Source organism: Dendropsophus ebraccatus, chromosome 12 (genome assembly GCF_027789765.1).
Source record: "Dendropsophus ebraccatus isolate aDenEbr1 chromosome 12, aDenEbr1.pat, whole genome shotgun sequence".
In the NCBI taxonomy this organism is placed as follows: Eukaryota; Metazoa; Chordata; class Amphibia; order Anura; family Hylidae; genus Dendropsophus; species Dendropsophus ebraccatus.
This window is the reverse complement of record NC_091465.1, coordinates 42064531-42084422: the sequence shown is the minus strand read 5'-3', so window position 1 is coordinate 42084422 and position 19892 is coordinate 42064531. Positions and strand designations below refer to the sequence as shown.

Here is a 19892-nt window from a genome sequence, read left to right as displayed (position 1 = left end):
ATTGGTTGAATGTTAAATTTAAGATGGAAGGGAGGAAAAGAAACTCCAGGGACAAGTTTAGGTTAAGTGCAAGGAGGTCCTATAAGGACATTTAGCTGCAGAACCTTTAGAAATAAACTCTCAATCTGCTCTTGCATTGCTAGAGAGCAGCACTGTCACTGTCAGGGGGCCCTGCCGGACGACAGTGACAGTGTGTTAACTGTGTAGGGGGCTGGGGCCTACCGGTGGATCCTCCGGTCCTCCGGTGGCCCAGTTCGACACTGGGCACGGTATACGTGGGGGAGACGGTGGCACAGTACACGAGGGGCAGGAGGTGGCATGTGATGTACATGGAATCTATGTTGGCAGTATAGGCAGCTGCCAGAAGGAGGGGGCGCAAGTTTAATTGAGAAAAATTTCCCTGAAACATTACTGCACTATGTCATGTATTCCCATTGCTGCCACCACTTATTATCCAAAGACGCAATGAGTCAAGGACTGGTCATTTTCCTGCTCGTTGGCTGATCGTTGTCACTCTTACACAGGATGATTATCGGCCAAAAGAGCGTTTCTGGCAACACTGTAGCCCTATAATTGGCTTGTGTAAAAGGCCCTTTAGTGAGGAATATCTGGAGAGAAGTCAGTGCTGCTAGAACTAGCCTGCATCCCACCCCCTTCCTGATTGGCGCTATAAGTTTGCCCCTTTGCAACCAATGACACCCCAGATGTGTAGTCTAGAGGCACCTACTTATAAAATGATGTATACCTATCTAAGGTGACCTTATAAAATGTGGCCTTTTATGCAGTTAATTAATAAATACAGTACTGAAAAAGGTTTATGTCAGTGAAGATAGTTGCTATTAGCACTCACATGGTTATCGCAAGTTAAAAAAGTGAGAAATCCTTCAGTCGATGGTACTCCTTTCTATAGAGGACATTGACATGAACTGTGTTGACCACTGTACTGGGACTGTATTCCTGTAGTGCAGAGAGGCGATGTCCAGACCACATGCTCATAGTAGCAGGGGTCAGGCAATTCATGAAAAGTAGTGGCATAATGGTCAGGAGGACTCATAGACTGGTGTTCGCATTCCAAAGACAGTGACACTAGGACGGGTGAAAGCCAAAAGTCACGTTATTCTAATCCTTAGTGGACCTATTGGAGTATTAAAAAGTCTCTACCCCTAGTCAATAATAGGCTGTGCTGTTTGTGCATCATTCCAGAGCAGGAGCCTACCTTATATTCTCATCTCCACAAATCGTGGAAGGAGTAGCTATTTCTTTTTCTCATTTTACTGAAAAAAAAAAAAAGGCAAAAGTATGTCTGACATGGACAAGAAGAACGGAAGTGCCCTTGACATGGTAAGACAAAGCATGGTAAGACTGAAAGGATCCTTGGCACTGTGACACCAGTTACTGCGAGGGGCTTAGCTGATCATTGGTTGAATGTTAAATTTAAGATGGAAGAGAGGAAAAGAAACTCCAGGGACAAGTTTAGGTTAAGTGCAAGGAGGTCCTATAAGGACATTTAGCTGCAGAACCTTTAGAAATAAACTCTCAATCTGCTCTTGCTAAATGTTTTAACACTGACAAATATTTTTTAGAAGCATGTAGAAAGATATTCTGTCTGCCTTTTGAGTAGAAGACAATATATAAGAAAGAAATAGTATTCAGGAGCAGAGCGTCCTATGCCCGCAGTTAGCCAGCTTAGAGGTTTGATAGTCCTTGTTCTAGCTTTCACAATGTTTTCACCAAGAAGGAAAGAACATAATAGTAATCCTGACCCACTAAGCACTTTCCCATGGATAACATTTGCAAATTAGCCAGGAAAAAAAATAACGACCCATTGGACTCACAATTACTTATATTGTATCCTTTAAGCCTGCTATTGTGTATAAGCCCAGATACGACCTGCAGTAACCTGTTACTCAAACACCACATGCATTTCAGTTTAGGCGATTTGTTATTTCACTGCAGCTACTTCATCTGGGGCTACTGAATAAATCCGCTCCGAAGTATTCTCCTCCTTCATAATTAGAACTCAAGAACTCACAAAGCTCTTCAAACCTCTGACATCACTCTGAAAAGAGGGACACATCAATGACTGCACTTTGTAAAAGCGACCCACAGCCCGCAGAGCTGCCCTGGATTATGGCCAGAGAACGAAAGGAACCCATATAAAGGCCTGGCTTACATCTACTTCCATACTGACCCAAACCCCAAGGATCAGGTAAGGAGCATTTACATCTTCATCAGCCCTAACAGCTTATCAGTACTTAGTACCAGACATAGAAGGCGAAATAGAATAGAACTGATAATAATAAACGTTTTTTTCCTTTCCAGTGATGCCATTTTGAGCATGTAACATGATTTTTTTTTTTTTTTTTTTTTTTTTACAGAATTAGGTCATTAGAAATTCTTGGGATTTCTATTGACTCCAAAATGTGGGTGAAAGGGTTAGTGCTTGTATCAGTCGTGTGTATAACAGGTCAGTATATTAACTTCCAGATTATTAACAATACCAGGACTATATAACATAATCATAAAAATATATCAATACTTTCAAGAAATTTACAAATGTAACGCTTGAAAATTTGTGAACAGGAATAGATCATCAAAGATTGTTCAGTGGAGGTCTAAGCTCAGGGACCCCCCCATGATCAGCACATTGAAAGATCTACATCTCCTTTATTGTACACACAGGCACAGTGGCTTGTCACTGTGATTGCTACTACAACTTATCCCATTCAGTTGGGACTGAATGAGACTAAGCTGCAGTGCCAGACAAAAGTGCTTTACATTGCTGATCTATGGGGGTCGGCCCTTACTTATCAAACATTGATAAAGACTTCTAACATACTTCTAACATAGGCCTAAAGTGTCACTGTTGTTTAATTTCTTTTATTTTTTTTTTCAAAAAATCTATAGTAAAGGCGATTTTAAGAAACTTTGTAGTTGGGTTTATTGGCCAAAAAATACATTTTTATCATGAAAAAGCAGTTTGAAGCTCTCCCCCCCGGTCTTCACTGTTCTCTTATGGAGAGGGGAGGGGTTGAGGGAGATAAGGCACCAAAACAGGACAACAAAGAGTTAATTTACAGCTACATCACCTGTCTCACATTGCTATCTCCTCTGAAGTCAACACTGATCTATATGACCTCTAAATAGCGGCTTTTACACAGGTCCCACTGTGCAATCCAGGGCTCGACTGATGTAATAGATAGAGTCGAGATTTCCTGATAATGAGCAATGAATGAGAGAGGAGGGAGGGAGGGGGACCTGGAGAAAGTTTTTTGAATGCAGATAATGGCATATTTGCCTAATAAACCCAATTACAAAGTTTCTTTAAATCGCCTGGACTATTGATTTCTCCAAATTAAATAAATAAATAAAAAATACGACAGTGACACTTTAAATGCCAGATAACCATTGTAATTGTTCATTTGATGGCAGTTCCCACCATTTAGATATGCTTACAGTTTGCTGCATTACATTGTAAGCTTTCATCCCAAACCCATGTACTGTACTTCAGCAAAAGTGGTAACGTAAGAATCTGCCACTCAGGTTTCATAAAAAACGTCCTAGCCAAGGTCTGTACATGTAGATGAGTTCTGATGTGTTCTCTCCATTGTTAGGATATCGAGCTGATGTCACTGACCAAATAAGTGATGTCTTCTGGAAATACCTGACACAGCTGACCAGTGGAACCAAGGACAAAGTGGGCAACCCTCTGCAAGTGGACTTCAGTAGTCAGCTAAAGTAAGTGAGACTATATGAGCACCTCCCTAACACAAGAAAAGAATATATAATACAATAGGGACAGATGAAAGTTGGGTCTATTTATTCAGTCTGAGTTTATCCCTCAACAAAAAAACGCCCTGTAGACGGGTCAACATATAGTGGTTGCTTGGTTTGATTGACCAAAACATCCTATAAAGATCTGTGGACTTGGTTTAAACCAAGGATGGGGAACCTTTGACCCTCTAGCTGTTGCAAAACTACAATTCCCATAATTCCTGGACATAATTCCTATTTGGACTGTAGATGAAGATCACTGTTTTATCATTCACCATAAAAAAAATGTAATATGTCTAGTTATCCATGATAAAATTACATCATGTGTGCCCAAAGTCATTTTTAGTCATACTTTAATGGACAATGTTGTTATGAACATCTTTCCTCCATATGACAGCTAGAGATGAGTGAACCTGCCGAGGTTCGGGTTCGTATGAACCTGAACTCTCAGCGTCTCATTCCCGCTGTCTGCCCGCTCCGTGTAGAGGGTGAATACAGCCGGAGGACCGCCTGAAAAACTGTGAATCCTTACATTTTTCTATATCACTTAAGTTACCAAAAAGAGCCCTAAAATCTTGACCACCAGGTGTCTCTCTTTCTTTACAATCTGCTGTCCACTGCCTGTTGTCAGGAGATTTCTGTCTCTTGTAACATAAATAGCAAGACAAAATACAGGAAGTGGGGGCAGGGCTTAACGTCTGCTATGTGCAGGAAATGGGGAGAGCCTGGACTGTTCTGCATTGTAATCCCCTTTCTTTATCTCAGCAGCAGAAACAACAGTCATTCAGTTTAACCCTTCCATTGCTGCTGTTTCTTGTATTTCTGCTCAGAGAGCATCTTAAAAATCCAGTGCATCAGTAACCTCTTCTTCCTCCATATTCCATGCAGTAAAGACTGAGTGTTGTACTATGCTGTAACTGGCTAGGTAACTAAGGGAAAGGAAGTAACAGTGTATTTATTACTTACAAGCAGTCCAGCTCTGGTCCCTGAAATGCAGACAATACAAAATAGCTGTGCATTCATAGAGAGGGCCCTAAGCAGTACTAAACTCAAACGCCATAGAGTTCCATGTTCCTTACAGTCTTTGACTTGAACAATGTGGTATTTCTAGATATCACTAGTTATCTAGTTATCACTCATACAATAACATATGTAACTATGATATATCAGAAGAAACGTCATTGCTTAGCTATTAGCCGATTTATTACGCAGAACTTTCTATAACAGAATTACAACATATGGACCTTAAACTCTTTTCTGTGTCTGACAAGAAATATAAAATTATGTCATTCTAGTTGGACACAGACAGTAATTCAAGGTTAGTTATTAAAAATGTTGCATATGAAAAATCAGCACATAGCTTAGCAATGGTGTATCTAAAGATAATAATAGATACAGAAAATATCACACACCTTTTTGACACATCTCTGCTAGTTTGGGAACCCACTGCTACTTTAGGGTATGTTCACACTGAGGAATACATGCAGAATTTCAGACGGATTCTGCGTCAAAATGCAAGCGAAATCCGCCCAAAATTCCACCTGTATAAAATAAACATTTGCTTTAATGGGCTTTTCGCTTATTCGTTCACACTGCGAAATTTCCACGCTGAAAATGCCGCCGCAGATCTGTTTTCCATCTGACAAATTGACATGTCACTTCTTGGGGCGGTTTCTCCTAGAGGAATTCTATACAAGGGGCTTGAATTCTGCTTGAATTCCGCTTGCATTCTGCTCGAATTACGCTTGAATTCTGCTCCTATTGTGCCATAGCTGAATAGGTGAGGAATTTTAAGCAGAAAACTTTCCTCTTGAATTCCTCGCTGAATACTCGCCTATTCCTCAGTGTGAACTTACCCTTCGTTCACAGTAAAACTGGCAGGATTCCACGGTGGAATTCTCCGCCGCGGAATCCCGCCACTCTCCGTGTCATAATGACGGTCCATGGGAGCCTCGCGCGCCTCATCTCTCCGTGCTGAAGAATAGACATGTTCATTCTTCAGCGCAGAGAGATGCGGAGAGAGGAGGCGCTCGAGCCTCCCATAGACTGTCATTATGACACGGAGGGTGGCGGGATTCCGCAGCAGAGAATTCCACCGTGGAATTCTGCCAGTTTTACTCTGTGTGAATGGAGCCTTAGAAGGAAAAAGTACTGTGTATTTTATTGCATGTAAGTGTTATGCTAATAAATATCAGTTATTGTTCACAATGTCTGGTGGTGTTAGGCTAGCATCCCACTGTGCAGAGCCAATGTACTGCTCTTACACAATGGTTTTCTGTTATTTGCATTGGCCATTTACTATTTCTTTTAATGGAATTGTAATATAACATCCTAAACACTGCAATTCACTGTGATGTCAATATGTTGTATAAAATATATAAACTTGCTAATTCCAACCTTTAAAACATTTGACTGAAAATTACTGCGAATAGGGTTGTTACTGTTGTCTTTTTGTTATGGGCATCTAGAGATATAAATTTTTTATGCTAGGTGTTCGGATGGATGATGAAATGCTGGTCATGATCTACTATATGTTTGTTTATCCGACAGCAATCTCTTCTTTGACCTAAGGAAACTCTGGTGGCTAATGGCTCTAAGAACAAAAGGGTTGGGTGGTAAAAATCCAACATGCCCAATATCACTTGTTGTCTTAAAGACTCCAACAAATAATTACTTGCTGACTTAAAAAGTGTCACTGTCCTTATAACTTTCAAAATCTAAATCAACAGTAGATGTGATATAAAGCATGTTTGCAATAAACATTCATTATTCTTTTAGTTATTAAGCTTTAAAACAAAGCTATACTTACTTGTATCCAGGTCCAGTCCCCTGAAGGCAGCTTTTTAGATAAGAAATCCTGGTCATCTGGGCACTTACAGAGAAGGCAGTCATTTGATGAACATATTGAGCCATGACTTTCTGTATTGGCTGGGACTTCCTGCGTTTAGCCTATTTTTTAACCATTACAAGACTAAAAAGCTGCCCTCAGGAGACTAGACCTGGATACAAGTAAGTATAGCTTTGTTTTAAAGCACGATACAAATAAAAAATTATAAATGTTAGTTGCAAATATGCTTTAGTTCATAGCTTTCATAGTGCCTATGTAAGCCTTTAACAATCTAGATAGCTTCTGATTCAGCCTCTTTCTCCACAGTGCTCTTATTGAAGAAAACCTGAAGAGCGTGAGTAATTTTGATGGTGAATTAGTGGGCCAGATAATTCCTTTGGCTACAGAAATCCACAAACAACTGACAAAAGACTCACAAACACTGAAAGAACAAATACGACAAGAGTTGGAGAAGTTGAGGGTCAAGTTGTCTCCTTATACAGATGAGGTGCAAAAACAGCTAAACAGGAATGCAGAGGAGCTTCAGAAGAAATTGGCTCCGTATGCTGAGGAGTTTCATGCCCAACTGGATAAAAGCACCTACGTTCTGAGCGAGCAGCTGAAATCTATAAAACAGAACCTAGAGACCAAGGTGAAAGACAATTCTGACCATTGGCAGCCATCACTGGCCCCGTATTCTGAGGAACTGAAGACTACCATAGACGACAATATGGAGCAGCTAGAGAAACAACTAAAAATGATCAACAGTCAAGTTAAAGATAATATTGATCAGCAAATGGAAGAGCTATATAAAAGCCTGGCACCCTATGCAAAAGAAGTGCAAGATGAGCTGCACAGGCAAATAAAGAACATGGACTTTCAGATGAAGAAGAATGCGGAGCAGATGGAGAGCAAAATACTGGAATTCACAGGAAGGCTGCGAGACCAGCTCTACCCCTATACTATTGAGCTACGAAACAGGTGGAATAGCGATATGAGAGATGTCAAACAGACAATAAAACCATTCCTTGCCGAGATGAACCAGCAGATGGACCAGAAGATTGAGGAGTTTAGGGAGACAATTACCCCCTATGCAGATGCCCTCAACAACGCCCTTGTAAAGAGAGTGAAAGACATGAGAAATAAGTTGGGAGAAAACACTGTGGGTATACAGGATGAAATAGAGTACCTGGAGAAAGTCGTTCGAGACAGGATCCGAGACTTCATCATCCAGGGTGCTTCTGCTGAAGACTGAGTTTTTTCATGCTTAGATCTCTGGACAGTTAGTGTGACACCAACTTCTATTATAATTTCTAAAAACTATTCAAATAGAATGTAACTCAAAGACAAATACTGTAGCAGCAAATAAACATTGAAATTCAAGCTATTGCAGGTTGCATGTAGTATTGTAACACATCAGGCTCAACAGGCCAAAGCAATGAGAACCTATGGAACACTGAATCTAGAAATGAATGATAAAAGTACACAGGATATACACTTGCTCCCACTGTTATCCATCTTCAGGATTTTGTTCCCTGCTGGTTCTTTATGGGCGGTGCTTGGCCAAGGGCTTAAAGCGTAACTGTCATGTTTTTTTTATTGCAGAAATCAGTAGTATAAGCGATTTTAAGAAACTCTGTAATAGGTTTTATCAGCCAAAAAAGCTTCCTTCTGTACTCAAGAAGTAATCTCCCAGCCTCCCCCCCCTGACTTCTTATCTGTGCATTATCAGGCAAACACGTCTTCATTACAGAGAAGCCAGTGAAGACGGGCTCTGCTCTCTCCATTGTAAGCCTATGAAGGGGGGAGGGGCCGAGGGAGATGAGGGAGCAGGAAGAGGTGACATGAAGGTCAGCTGTTTGTAGACTCTCTGGGCACCTAAACCGCAGGATTCTGGGGTCAGAAAGGTCAGTGCTTATCTATGAACTTACTGAGAGAAGATTGCAGGGTGTTGTGCTGTGCAGGACTGCTCCGTGCTCAGTCACTCCTAACAGCCCCTCCCCTCTCCATAGCCACATAATGGAGACAGAAATCCTGCTGCTTCTGCAGTGAGGGGGGAGGCTGGGAGATTGCTTTTTCAGTACCAAAGGAAACTCTTTTAGTACATAAAACCTATTACAGAGTTTCTTTAAATCGCTTGTACTGTTGATATCTAATGTTTTCAGAAAAATGACCCTGAAATGACAGTTACGCTTTAACGTTACGTTGTAATTAACGTTACAAACTGCTGACATTGTTAGATAGCTGTTACGTCACATGGTACATTTTATATTTCCAGAATATAGAAAAATTATTATATTCTTTGGTACATTGTGTCAAAGAGGGAAGGTGAGGTAAGGAGTTGTTATAGTTTATTTCTTGGAAAAAGCCTATTTTTACTGAAGAATACATTTTTCTACATTGTGGAAGCACAAACAGATATATGAAATGTACCATACGTCTCAGCTATCTTACAATGTCATTAGTTTGGAACATGAATTTCAGCGGACAGATTCCCTTTAACACGCCTTGTGTCCTATTGCAGACAGGGCAGTGGGGAGGCTCATGCTGCATCATAGCGCCAGAAACAGATCAATGGAATGGAAAAAATGGCTGACAGGGGCAGATTAAAGGGGGGGTTCACACATAACATATCTGTAGAGGATTTCACGCACAGTAGGTACAGATGTAGCCTGTGTTAACTTGATCACAATGATGCGTTTAACTCGACATTCTAATTGACTTAACATACAGTAGCCCCCTGACACAATTGTTGCGTCAGGGATCATGTTAACTCAGGCCCCCGATTAAGAAAAGTATATCCCTACAGGAGGCAGGTAGTTACCCCATTAGGTATGTACCAAAGTAGTCAGATATGTCCCCCAGTCAGCAGGTCGTAACCTCCATTATGAAGGTATGTCCTCCGGTAGGTAGATCGTTCCCTCCATTATGAAGGTATGTTCCCCATTAGGTACATATGTCCCCCACAGTATTTAGGTAGTTCTTATATTAGGTAGGTTTGGCCCCCAGTTGGCAGATGGCTCCCTTATCCGGTTGGTATATCATTAGGTAGGTAGTTTCATTCCTCCCAAGTAGGTAGTTATACCCTAAAGGTAGGTAGCCCCCTCCCCCCAGTAGGCAGATATGTCGATAGGTAGGTAGTTTTCCCCTTTCACAGTAGGCAATTAGGTCCTTGGGTAGGTAATACCCAGTAGGCAGGTATGCCCTTAGGTAGGTAATCCCCAGTAGGCAGGTATGCCCTTAGGTAGGTAATCCCCAGTAGGCAGGTATGCCCTTAGGTAGGTAATCCCCAGTAGGCAGGTATGCCCTTAGGTAGGTAATCCCCCAGTAGGCAGGTAGGCCCTTAGGCTGGTAGTTTAGTTTCCTCAGGCAGGTAAGTCCTGCCCCAGTAGGAAGATCAACAGCTTAATAAATAGCTACCCCCCACTGGGCGACCCCTGCAATCTCGAGAGTGGGGACTCTATGGGAGCCACAGAATCAGCTACTTATAGCTTTGTCAGATGGTAATACCCCATTCAAGAAATCAATAAATGTTTATTTCATTTTGATAATAGCAGAGTGTTAGAAGGTGGAGCATGAAGACACACGGTCTCAAACACTAACTTCCAAGCTGAAGCTGTTAAACCTGTGATTATAGATCCAAATAGCATTTTGAATGCACATAAATAAAATGTTGCTCAGAAATGCAAATAATGACCTGGATTAAGTTACAGAACAGGTCCTGATGATCATTCTAATCTGATTTACCACTCAACTTCTAGGTTTCTCAGTCTCTGGCATATTAGGGTTTCAGTCAATGCATACACTCATACTACCAGCAATAACTATATACTTGTTGCTATTCCATGCAGCCCTCAAAACTTCTGACAGCCATATCCAGAGGACTAGGAGGGGTACATTTTTTACAGACTGGTTTGTGCTGAAGGTGTATAATTTTAATGTTTACAATGTAATATTACTAATGGGACTGTGTGAGGCACAGGGTACTACTAGAGGGATGTCCGGGAAAAATTCATACCTACATGCTGGGGATGCAGGGAGACAGACCTCTGCATACGGCTGTCAGTAATGTATAATTACCTGCCAAAAATAAATAAATAGATAGCTATCAGATGTCAAATCTGTCTGTGTAAATACACCCTAAGGGTCCATTTAGACAGACCGATATGGGGCAAAAAGTGACAGTAATCAGCTGAGAAACAAGCAAATGGTCTTTAGAGCAGGCTTCAAAATGTATTGTTGTTGGCCACACATCTTTCTATGTATGTCTATATGTATATATATCTGTGCTGTCAAGCTTGCCAAGATCCTCAATTTTCAATATCTACAGAGCAGGTTTTTATTGTACACCGGGGTGAGTATATACGGTAAGAGCTTGCCCCTGTGGGTTGCTATTGCACTTTCTGTATCTTTGTCTGTACTTTAGCCACAACCAGCGTGCAGCCTGCAGTGTTAACAGAGGCATAGATGTGCTGCAAATTTTTCTTTTTTTTCAGCAGTGTATACTTACCATCCGCGCAGCTTGTGTCTCTTAAGTCCTCTGGCTGCCGGCTGTATCTTCAAGTCCCGCCTCCTCCAAAATTATTGACAGCTGGAGGAGGCAGGGCCTGAAGATACAGCCGACAGCTGGAAGAATGGAGAGACATGTGGAATCACAAGCTGGGCTGATGGTAAGTATACACTTCTCTTTTGGCCTTGATGCTGTTTTCTGGTTCTGACCTCTGACTCTTTGGCTTCTGATTTTGTCTATGATGTGTCTTTTTAGTTCTGACCCAGTCTGTCTGACTATCCCTGTACTGTGTACTTAGTCAGTGTAGGGACCAGATGGGGGCTGCCAGTTAGGGTATGTTCACACTATGGAACATGTGCCAAAACATGTCAATTCTTTGGGCAGACGGTGGATAAAGCTTTAGAATATCATTGGATCTATGTGACAAGCGGAACTTCAAGCGGAACTTCTGCTTGAAATTTTGTTGCGTGTTGCATACTGTGCACATACCCTTAGGGTAAATTGTCTAAGTAGGTAAGGACAGTGGCTTCAGTATGGGGCTGTACTGCCCAACTACCCATTGTCTCGACATTAATTCTTGGTTTTTCAGTTGCACACTTAATATAATTTATGTGTGGAACGGGTCAGTTTATATAAAAGGGGTGGGTCAAAAAAACAAACTTGACAGAAGGCAACTTCAGGTTCAGGAATATGCCCCAAAGCCCTGGGGGTAATAAAAACAGAAAGATCAACAGGAGTCCTCTTCAAGCTACTGGCCTGGCACTGTCACCACCACTGGAGTCTGAAACAGGGCTCACTCAGTCACTGTCTTAAAACCAAGCGCTGCGGCAAGAGATTCATGTTATATGATGTTTGCATGGAAATATGTAATGCGTTCATTGTCACTAGAAACCATGAAATGTATTACAAGCTATAGAATGTTTATTGCCTTGTCCACTTTAAAAGAAAACAAAGGTATAATTCTTCCCCTGTGCTATAACTTTAGGGCTCTAGGTGGCAGGCGAGTATAAATGGTATAGACCCAGCTTACTTAGTCTCAACTGCAAAATACCAGTGATGCAATAATAAGAATAGTTAATAATGCATGTCATGTTAATGACAAGTTAATAAACACCAATGTTTATTATACAACTAATGTAAAAGATGAACTAATGCATTTTTTTTGGATATTTTGTAGACTGTGTAATATTGAAATTAATCATGTATGTCATTGCTTGTATGCTTGTATAGATGTATTGAAAATGCATTAATGTCTTTTATTAGAACATTCATTAAGCTGTCAGAAATTCTAAGTAACAAAGTAATGTCCTCGAAGAGTGTAAGCACAGAACTCCTTTCAAAGAGTCTCTGTTATCTATCTATCTATCTATCTATCTATCTATCTATCTATCTATCTATCTATCCTCTATCTATCTATCTATCTATCTATCTATCTATCTATCTATCTATCTATCTATCTTCTATCTCCTATCTATCTATCTATCTATCTATCTATCTATCTATCTATCTATCTATCTATCTATCTCCTATCTATCTATCTATCTATCTATCTATCTATCTATCTATCTGTATTTCTATTAGATAAGCTGCCATGACAGCATACTTATTTCTATTAGATAAGCTGATATTACAGTATACGTAATTCTATTGGATAAGCTGCTATTACAGCATATGTATTTCTATTGGATAAGCTGCTTTTACAGTATTTCTATTAGATAAGCTGCTATTACAGCATACATATTTCTATTAGATAAGCTGCTATTACAGCATACGTATTTCTATTGGATAAGCTGCTATTACAGTATTTCTATTAGATAAGCTGCTATTACAGCATACGTATTCCTATTAGATAAGCTGCTATTACAGCATACGTATTTCTATTGGATAAGCTGCTATTACAGTTTTTCTATTAGATAAACTGCTATTACAGCATACGTATTCCTATTAGATAAGCTGCTATTACAGCATACATATTTCTATTAGATAAGCTGCTATTACAGCATACGTATTTCTATTAGATAAGCTGCTATTACAGCATACGTATTTTTATTGGATAAGCTGCTATTACAGTATTTCTATTAGATAAGCTGCTATTACAGCATACGTATTTCTATTAGATAAGCTGCTAATACAGCATACGTATTTCTATTAGATAAGCTGCTATTACAGCATATGCAGGCCCGCTTCTGCCATGAGGCGGAATGAGTATTCCGCCTCAGGCGGCAGATTCTGCGCTCCTGCAGGGGGCGGCAGACAGCAGCCCTGCAGCCGCTTGCCTGTCCTGTCATCAGCGTTCACCACTGTACCCCGCCGGGCTCCCGCGCCGTCAGCCAGCATCTCCTTTTGCCCTTCAGCCTGTGGTGAGTGTCGGCGAGGGCTGCAGTCGGATCGGAGCGCGCGGGGGGGGTATTCCTATAAGGGCTGCATTACCATGTCGAGGAATGCCTGTAACCGGAGTCTCCCCCGCCCGGACAGCATCTGATAAGATGCTGAGAGCGGGGGAGAACTGTACTGATACGCGCGATGCTGTAATGAATCAGCCGTGCGTGGTGCTGTCATTACAGCGCGGCACATATCAATAGAGTTCTCCCCCGCTCTCAGCATCTTATCAGATGCTGTCCGGGCGGGGGAGACTCCGGTTACAGGCATTCCTCGACATGGGAATGCAGCCCTTATAGGAATACCCCCCCCCCCCCCCCCCGGCGCTCCCGCACGCACCGATCCGACAGCAGCCCTCGCCGACACTCACCACAGGCTGAAGGGCAAAGGGAGATGCTGGCTGACGGGAGCCCGGCGGGGTACAGTGGTGAATGAGTGGTGGTGGGGGGGGGAGGCAGGGGGGGTCGCTAGTGTGGGGCGGCCGCCTGAGGTTTGCCTCAGGCGGCAGAGACCACAGAAACGTCCCTGAGCATATGTATTTCTATTAGATAAGCTGCTATTACAGCATACGTATTCCTATTAGATAAGCTGCTATTACAGCATACGTATTTCTATTGGATAAGCTGCTATTACAGCATACGTATTCCTATTAGATAAGCTGCTATTACAGTATTCCTATTAGATAAGCTGCTATTACAGCATACGTATTTCTATTAGATAAGCTGCTATTACAGCATACGTATTTCTATTGGATAAGCTGCTATTACAGTATTTCTATTAGATAAGCTGCTATTACAGCATACGTATTCCTATTAGATAAGCTGCTATTACAGCATACGTATTTCTATTAGATAAGCTGCTATTACAGCATACGTATTTCTATTAGATAAGCTGCTATTACAGCATACGTATTTCTATTAGATAAGCTGCTATTACAGCATACGTATTCCTATTAGATAAGCTGCTATTACAGTATTCCTATTAGATAAGCTGCTATTACAGCATACGTAATTCTATTAGATAAGCTGCTATTACAGTATTTCTATTAGATAAGCTGCTATTACAGCATACGTATTCCTATTAGATAAGCTGCTATTACAGCATACATATTTCTATTAGAAAAGACATTGCAGTAGTTTCAGGAAAATAAGGTACTCTGACATCTTAACTATTTTAGTCAAATAATTATGGCATTACAAGTGGGCTATAAAGTGTCTCTGATCTTGATAGAGGTGGAACACAAAGTTTTGGGGACCAACGAGGGAGGTTTCACCAAAGTCTATCTCATGTATTGCAGCCTGTGTGGCCTTGTAGGGACCACACATTTATTATACCATTACAACGGGCTATATGTGCACCAAGTGGATACAAGGCACAGACCCTTGTGGCAGCAGTCTCGTATCTCTTCAATTTACACAAGCGTGGACACCGACAGCCGACGGCTCATGTGTAGGAATACTATATGGGCTCTTGCTCTCCATTAAAGGGGTACTCCGACATCAGGTAAAAAAAAAAAGCCTGCTGAAGAAGCATATTTCTTTGCTTGTCTGCCTTAGTTCTGAGACCATCAAAAATCCATTTGTTTTGGGGTCTTAGTTCTCTATTTGGTGGTTTTACTTCCTGGTTCAGCAGTTGCTCAGTACTACAAGTCCCAGAATGCATTGCTGAGTTCATCACAGTCCTCCTAGTCCTACCTACTCCCCTTTTGCTCAGTAGGACAGCTGCATTCTCAGAATGGCTCGATGGTCTCTCTGGGACTTCTACACACCAGTCACTTACTTGAGCGTCTGTGTCCAATACGGCTTCCCAGTATGATGGTGGTGGACTTTGTCCCAGCCAGACTCAATAGCCTCCCTGTAGCTGGGTGGAAAGGGCCATGGTAGCATGTCCTTCTCCTCAGGCCACCCCATAAGGACTTGTGGATGGCCTGACTCCAGGCAGCACCTCGCTGATGAGCACCTGATCGATGCTGCCAACCTGCATGCACGCAGAAACACTCTAAACAGCCACATCACCCATAGAAAGCAATGTAACGGTTATCCAGGGAACGTTATATAGATATGGTATTTACTTCTATCTAAAAATCTCAAGTCTCCCCATAGTTATCAGCTGTTGTATGTCCTGCAGGAAATGGTGTTTTCTTTTCAGTCTTAGGCTATGTTCACACAACGTCCTAAAAAGGAAAAAGGGGTCCGTGGTTTTGTGTTTAAAAAGACGTCCATTATTGCGTCATTTTAACATGCTTGACTAAAATGCATTGAAGTCTATGGAATAACGGACGTCTTTTTCACACAATGTATTGAATAACGGATGTCTTCTGAGGCGGACGCCTGTATGTGAAAAAGACGTCCGTTATTCCATAGACTTTAATGCATTTTAGTCAAGCATATTAAAATGATGCAATAACGGACGTCTTTTTGAACACAAAAAACTCATGCCTTTTTCCTTTTTAGGACGTTGTGTGAACAAAGCCATACACTGCTCTCTGCTGCCACCTCGGTCCAAGACAGGAACTGCAACAAGTTCCCATAGAAAACTTCTCCTGCTCTGGTGGCAGCAGACAGCACCGTGTCAGACTGAAAAGAAAACATAACTTCTTGCAGGACCTCCTGCAGCTGATAAGTATGGGAAGACTTGATATTTTTAAATAGAATTCAATTACAAATCTATATAACTTTCTAAAACCAGTTGATTTGCTAGAAAAAGAGTACCTTTTTAAAAAGCACTTTTTTACCATGAAAAAAAATGTGCGCTTTGTAAACTTTTTTTTCATGTGGTCTGGTACCAGCCATTACAAAGGAAAAATCTGAATTAAATATCAATGTAGGAAATCTAAATAAGTACATTATAAAATAGGATGATATATCTGTCTTTAATTCTTGAAAATGGGCATCTATTTGAGAAAGCCTCTGCTAAATGAACTGTAAGCATATGTTCCGCTACCTAATGTGTACTCCTACTGTCTATAAGCCAAGTCATAATGTAGAAAACAACTTTGTGCAAACAACTAAGCTTGCTCAATGCAAACAACAGAACTCTTTACTTTCAATGGATCGCCTGTTATGCTTGGCAAAGACTGACTGAGGTCACAGCTTGGCAGCTGCAGTATGCTGGAGGGAACAGGGATGAACATGCGCTGAATTTCTCTGTGGTTGTCAAGAACATCATCAACACGGTATTTAGATGTTGTGTACATGACAGGGAAACATTTTTTATAAGTAGAAGGAATAGAGGAAATACATGCAAAAAAATCTAATTTTCTTATAGCCGAGGCAGACTATGCCCTATTGTTGATTTATAATTTGGGGAAATTCTTGTCTTGCCAAACTTGAAATCTAGAAGGCTTGTGGAGACATGGACCAGAGTAAAGGATAAGAGAAGAAGGCATAACTCCAAAGTGAAGTGGATACAACCTTACTGGTGACCCTGTAAAACCATTTAAGAAGCCAATGGTGGGCCGCAGCTTTGACGTGTTCTCATCCCCCACCTTTTAGTTCACCAAGCAGCTGATCACAAAGATGAGGGAATGGCTGACCCTGTTTCATCCCTGCTACTTCTACTGGTGTCAAATGCTGAGAGGAAAAGCTGTCACCGGGCAATTTGAGAGGATTGGAGGCAGAGACAGCTATGGCACTCGATCAATGTGCTGCCTGCCTCTCTGTACAGCTGATACCAGAATCCTAAAAGAGAAAGTAGAAAAAAATATTAGGATGTCTGGAACTGGGTAAAAGGGGGGCCAAGTATTATTATTATTATTATTATTATTATTTATTTATAAAGCGCCCTTAGTTCCAGAGCGCTATACAATAGATAGGCAACAGGCAGGAACAATACAGGCAGGAACAATACAAGATCAGAAAACATTACATGAAGGCAAAAGACAGACTGGTACATGGGGGAAGAGGACCCTGCCCGCCAAGTACAAACTATTATTGAGAGGGTGGTCAGGAAAGTGGGCTCAACTCCATATTAATAGCCATGGTTTTGGAATGACAGGTCCCACAACTTCATATAGATAGGATGGTCAGATGTTCATATAGTTTTGACCATTGCTGGTCCTAAGGAGGCCCCTGGGTATCCAGGCAATGGGACAATGCTCCACGGATCTGGACTGCAGCGCTTGTCTTTCTATTATGATTTTAAAGTTTTGTTCACGTCACGGTTCATTCCTCTAAGAATAGGCTGGCAAAATCTGAAAATGACCTGAACGTTGTTACTGGCTGACTATGTTTGGGTCACTGAATTGAATACATCATGAAAGTTCAAATCTCGGCACTCACCATTTTCATGCTTCCAGAAATCTTTTATTATAGAAAATTCATCAGATATTTTTACAGCGGTAAAAAACAGGACGTTTCGGCGTCAAGCCTTCCTCAACTGTAAAACAGCCGAAACGTCCTGTTTTTTACCGCTGTAAAAAAATCTGATGAATTTTCTATAATAAAAGATTTCTGGAAGCATGAAAATGGTGAGTGCCGAGATTTGAACTTTCATGATGCTATAGGAATTTTTTCCTACTACGTGCACCACCCTTGACACAGACGTGCCGCCCAAAAAGAATTTCTTGGACTGAATTGAATACAGACATACCTGAACACACGTGCATTGGCTGATAATTTTTAGATTTTGCTTTTAGATGTATCGCTTCCTTGGAGTTATGAATTATGATGTGAACCGGGCCTGACCTAATAAATTTAAACTGTAGCCCTAAACAGGGTTGACCCTCCAATTTGAGGTTTGTACCATTGTTCTACCCTGTTTCCCTGAAAATAAGACCTGGTAGAGGTTTTTCTAAATTGCTAAATATAAAGTTTCTCCGAAAGTAAGGGTTTGTTTGGAAGCATGTCCACAGAACAGAACACCAGGTCATACAGCTATAATCCTTTTTGTACTAGGGTCATTGTCCCCTACCTTCACCGTCTGTTGCAGAGCAGCTGCATGCAGGACATGAAGTCTGTCACCTGCCGCCAATCCCGATGTTCCTTTTAGTGGCGGTCACTTGTAAAAGTGCAGGCAAGGCATCAAGAGGACCATCCCCATCCCAATTGTTTCCTACCACCAGATGAAGAGCTGCACACAATCTGCCATTATCCCGTCACCTGCCACCATACCGTATGCTGTTCCTGCTGTGCTGTATGAGTATGCTGTGGTGAGCTCCTCCTGGTGGCCTGAAGCCGCCATACTATACGCTCTCTCCCTGCTGTGCATGTGACATGTTAGTTCTTCTTCATGGAAAAATAAGACATATCCTAAAAATAAGACCTAGCCCATCTTTAGAAGCACAAATTAATATAAGACACTGTCTATATAAACACAACATATATAAGGCTTAGACCAGTAGCATGCCCATCTGCTGACTTGAAATACTCATCAAATCAAATGTGAGCATAGCCTTTATAGCCCTATAATAAAAAGTGATGCAGTTTTCTGATATAATGAATGCTTCAGCTCCCTGCCATCCCCACATTTCTGCCAGTAAATGGACACATCCTTGTTTGCATCTAAATTGAATGGAATAAATCTTTCCATATAATTAATGTTCTGTAAATATAATCAGATCTGTTCCGGTGTGTTACTCTCATGGTTGTAATGAATTCCGGCTATATATTACAATCATTTATTCCTCTCGCCTATGTTTATCAATGTCAGTAACTGAACTTACCCACTCTGTGTTCTAGTATATGATGAACCTGGCTTGGAAAAAGAAGCTTTCTAATGAACTGAAGCACAACAGCATTATCCTCATGGATAGTGCTATAGCAATTCTTTTTTTCATAGTGTCCAATACATTTTGCGTCATTTGTTTTCAGTCCAACAACTTCTTCCGTTCAGTAACTGTACGGATGTAATACTTGGTTACTAGAGACAGAGTAAGGCTGGGTTCACACTGCATTTTTTTGCAGTCCTTTTTTTTATGCAAAAAATGGATGAAAAACGGATGCAATTTGTGTCTTTCTACTGACATCTATTATAAAAATAAAAAAAAGCTCAAAGAATGGATCAAAACGCATCTGGTTTTTTTTAGTGTATACAAAAACGTGGCCAACCACGTGGTTTTGTGCACACAAAAAAAACGGATGCGTTTTGATCCGTCTTTTGTGAAGTGTGAACTCAGCCTTACCGCTAAGGCATGCGACCACGGACATCCTTGACTAGTTGCCATACACACAAGACATTATTGCAGGTACATTATTGCTGCCAACAGAACTGTGCAAAAGTTGGGTTTGGCAAGTTTGCTGAATTCCACCCAAAAGTTTAATTTGGCCCCAAAAGGTTTAGTTAAAGCAGAGTCTGCTTTATATGCCGCAGATACCGGCTGTACTGGTTAACCTCCAATCCGGGCATTTCAATCCTCCACATGGCAAGATCAATAACCTGTTAGTGAACTGACTTGCACCCCAG

At 41.2% G+C, this 19892-nt stretch overlaps 2 protein-coding genes across 4 annotated transcripts in view; one reads left to right on the top strand and one right to left on the bottom strand.

The window, feature by feature from the left end:
* LOC138769690 (apolipoprotein A-I-like) overlaps window positions 1-19892 on the bottom strand; it is a 523881-nt gene that overhangs the window by 99998 nt on the left and 403991 nt on the right. The window lies entirely within an intron of this gene.
* Window positions 1962-7941, top strand: LOC138769457 (apolipoprotein A-IV-like). Its single transcript, XM_069947957.1, has 4 exons — window positions 1962-2209; window positions 2379-2467; window positions 3615-3738; window positions 6929-7941. Exons 2-4 carry the CDS (start codon window positions 2422-2424, stop codon window positions 7854-7856), a joined length of 1098 nt encoding a protein of 365 aa, XP_069804058.1. The 5' UTR covers window positions 1962-2209; window positions 2379-2421; the 3' UTR covers window positions 7857-7941.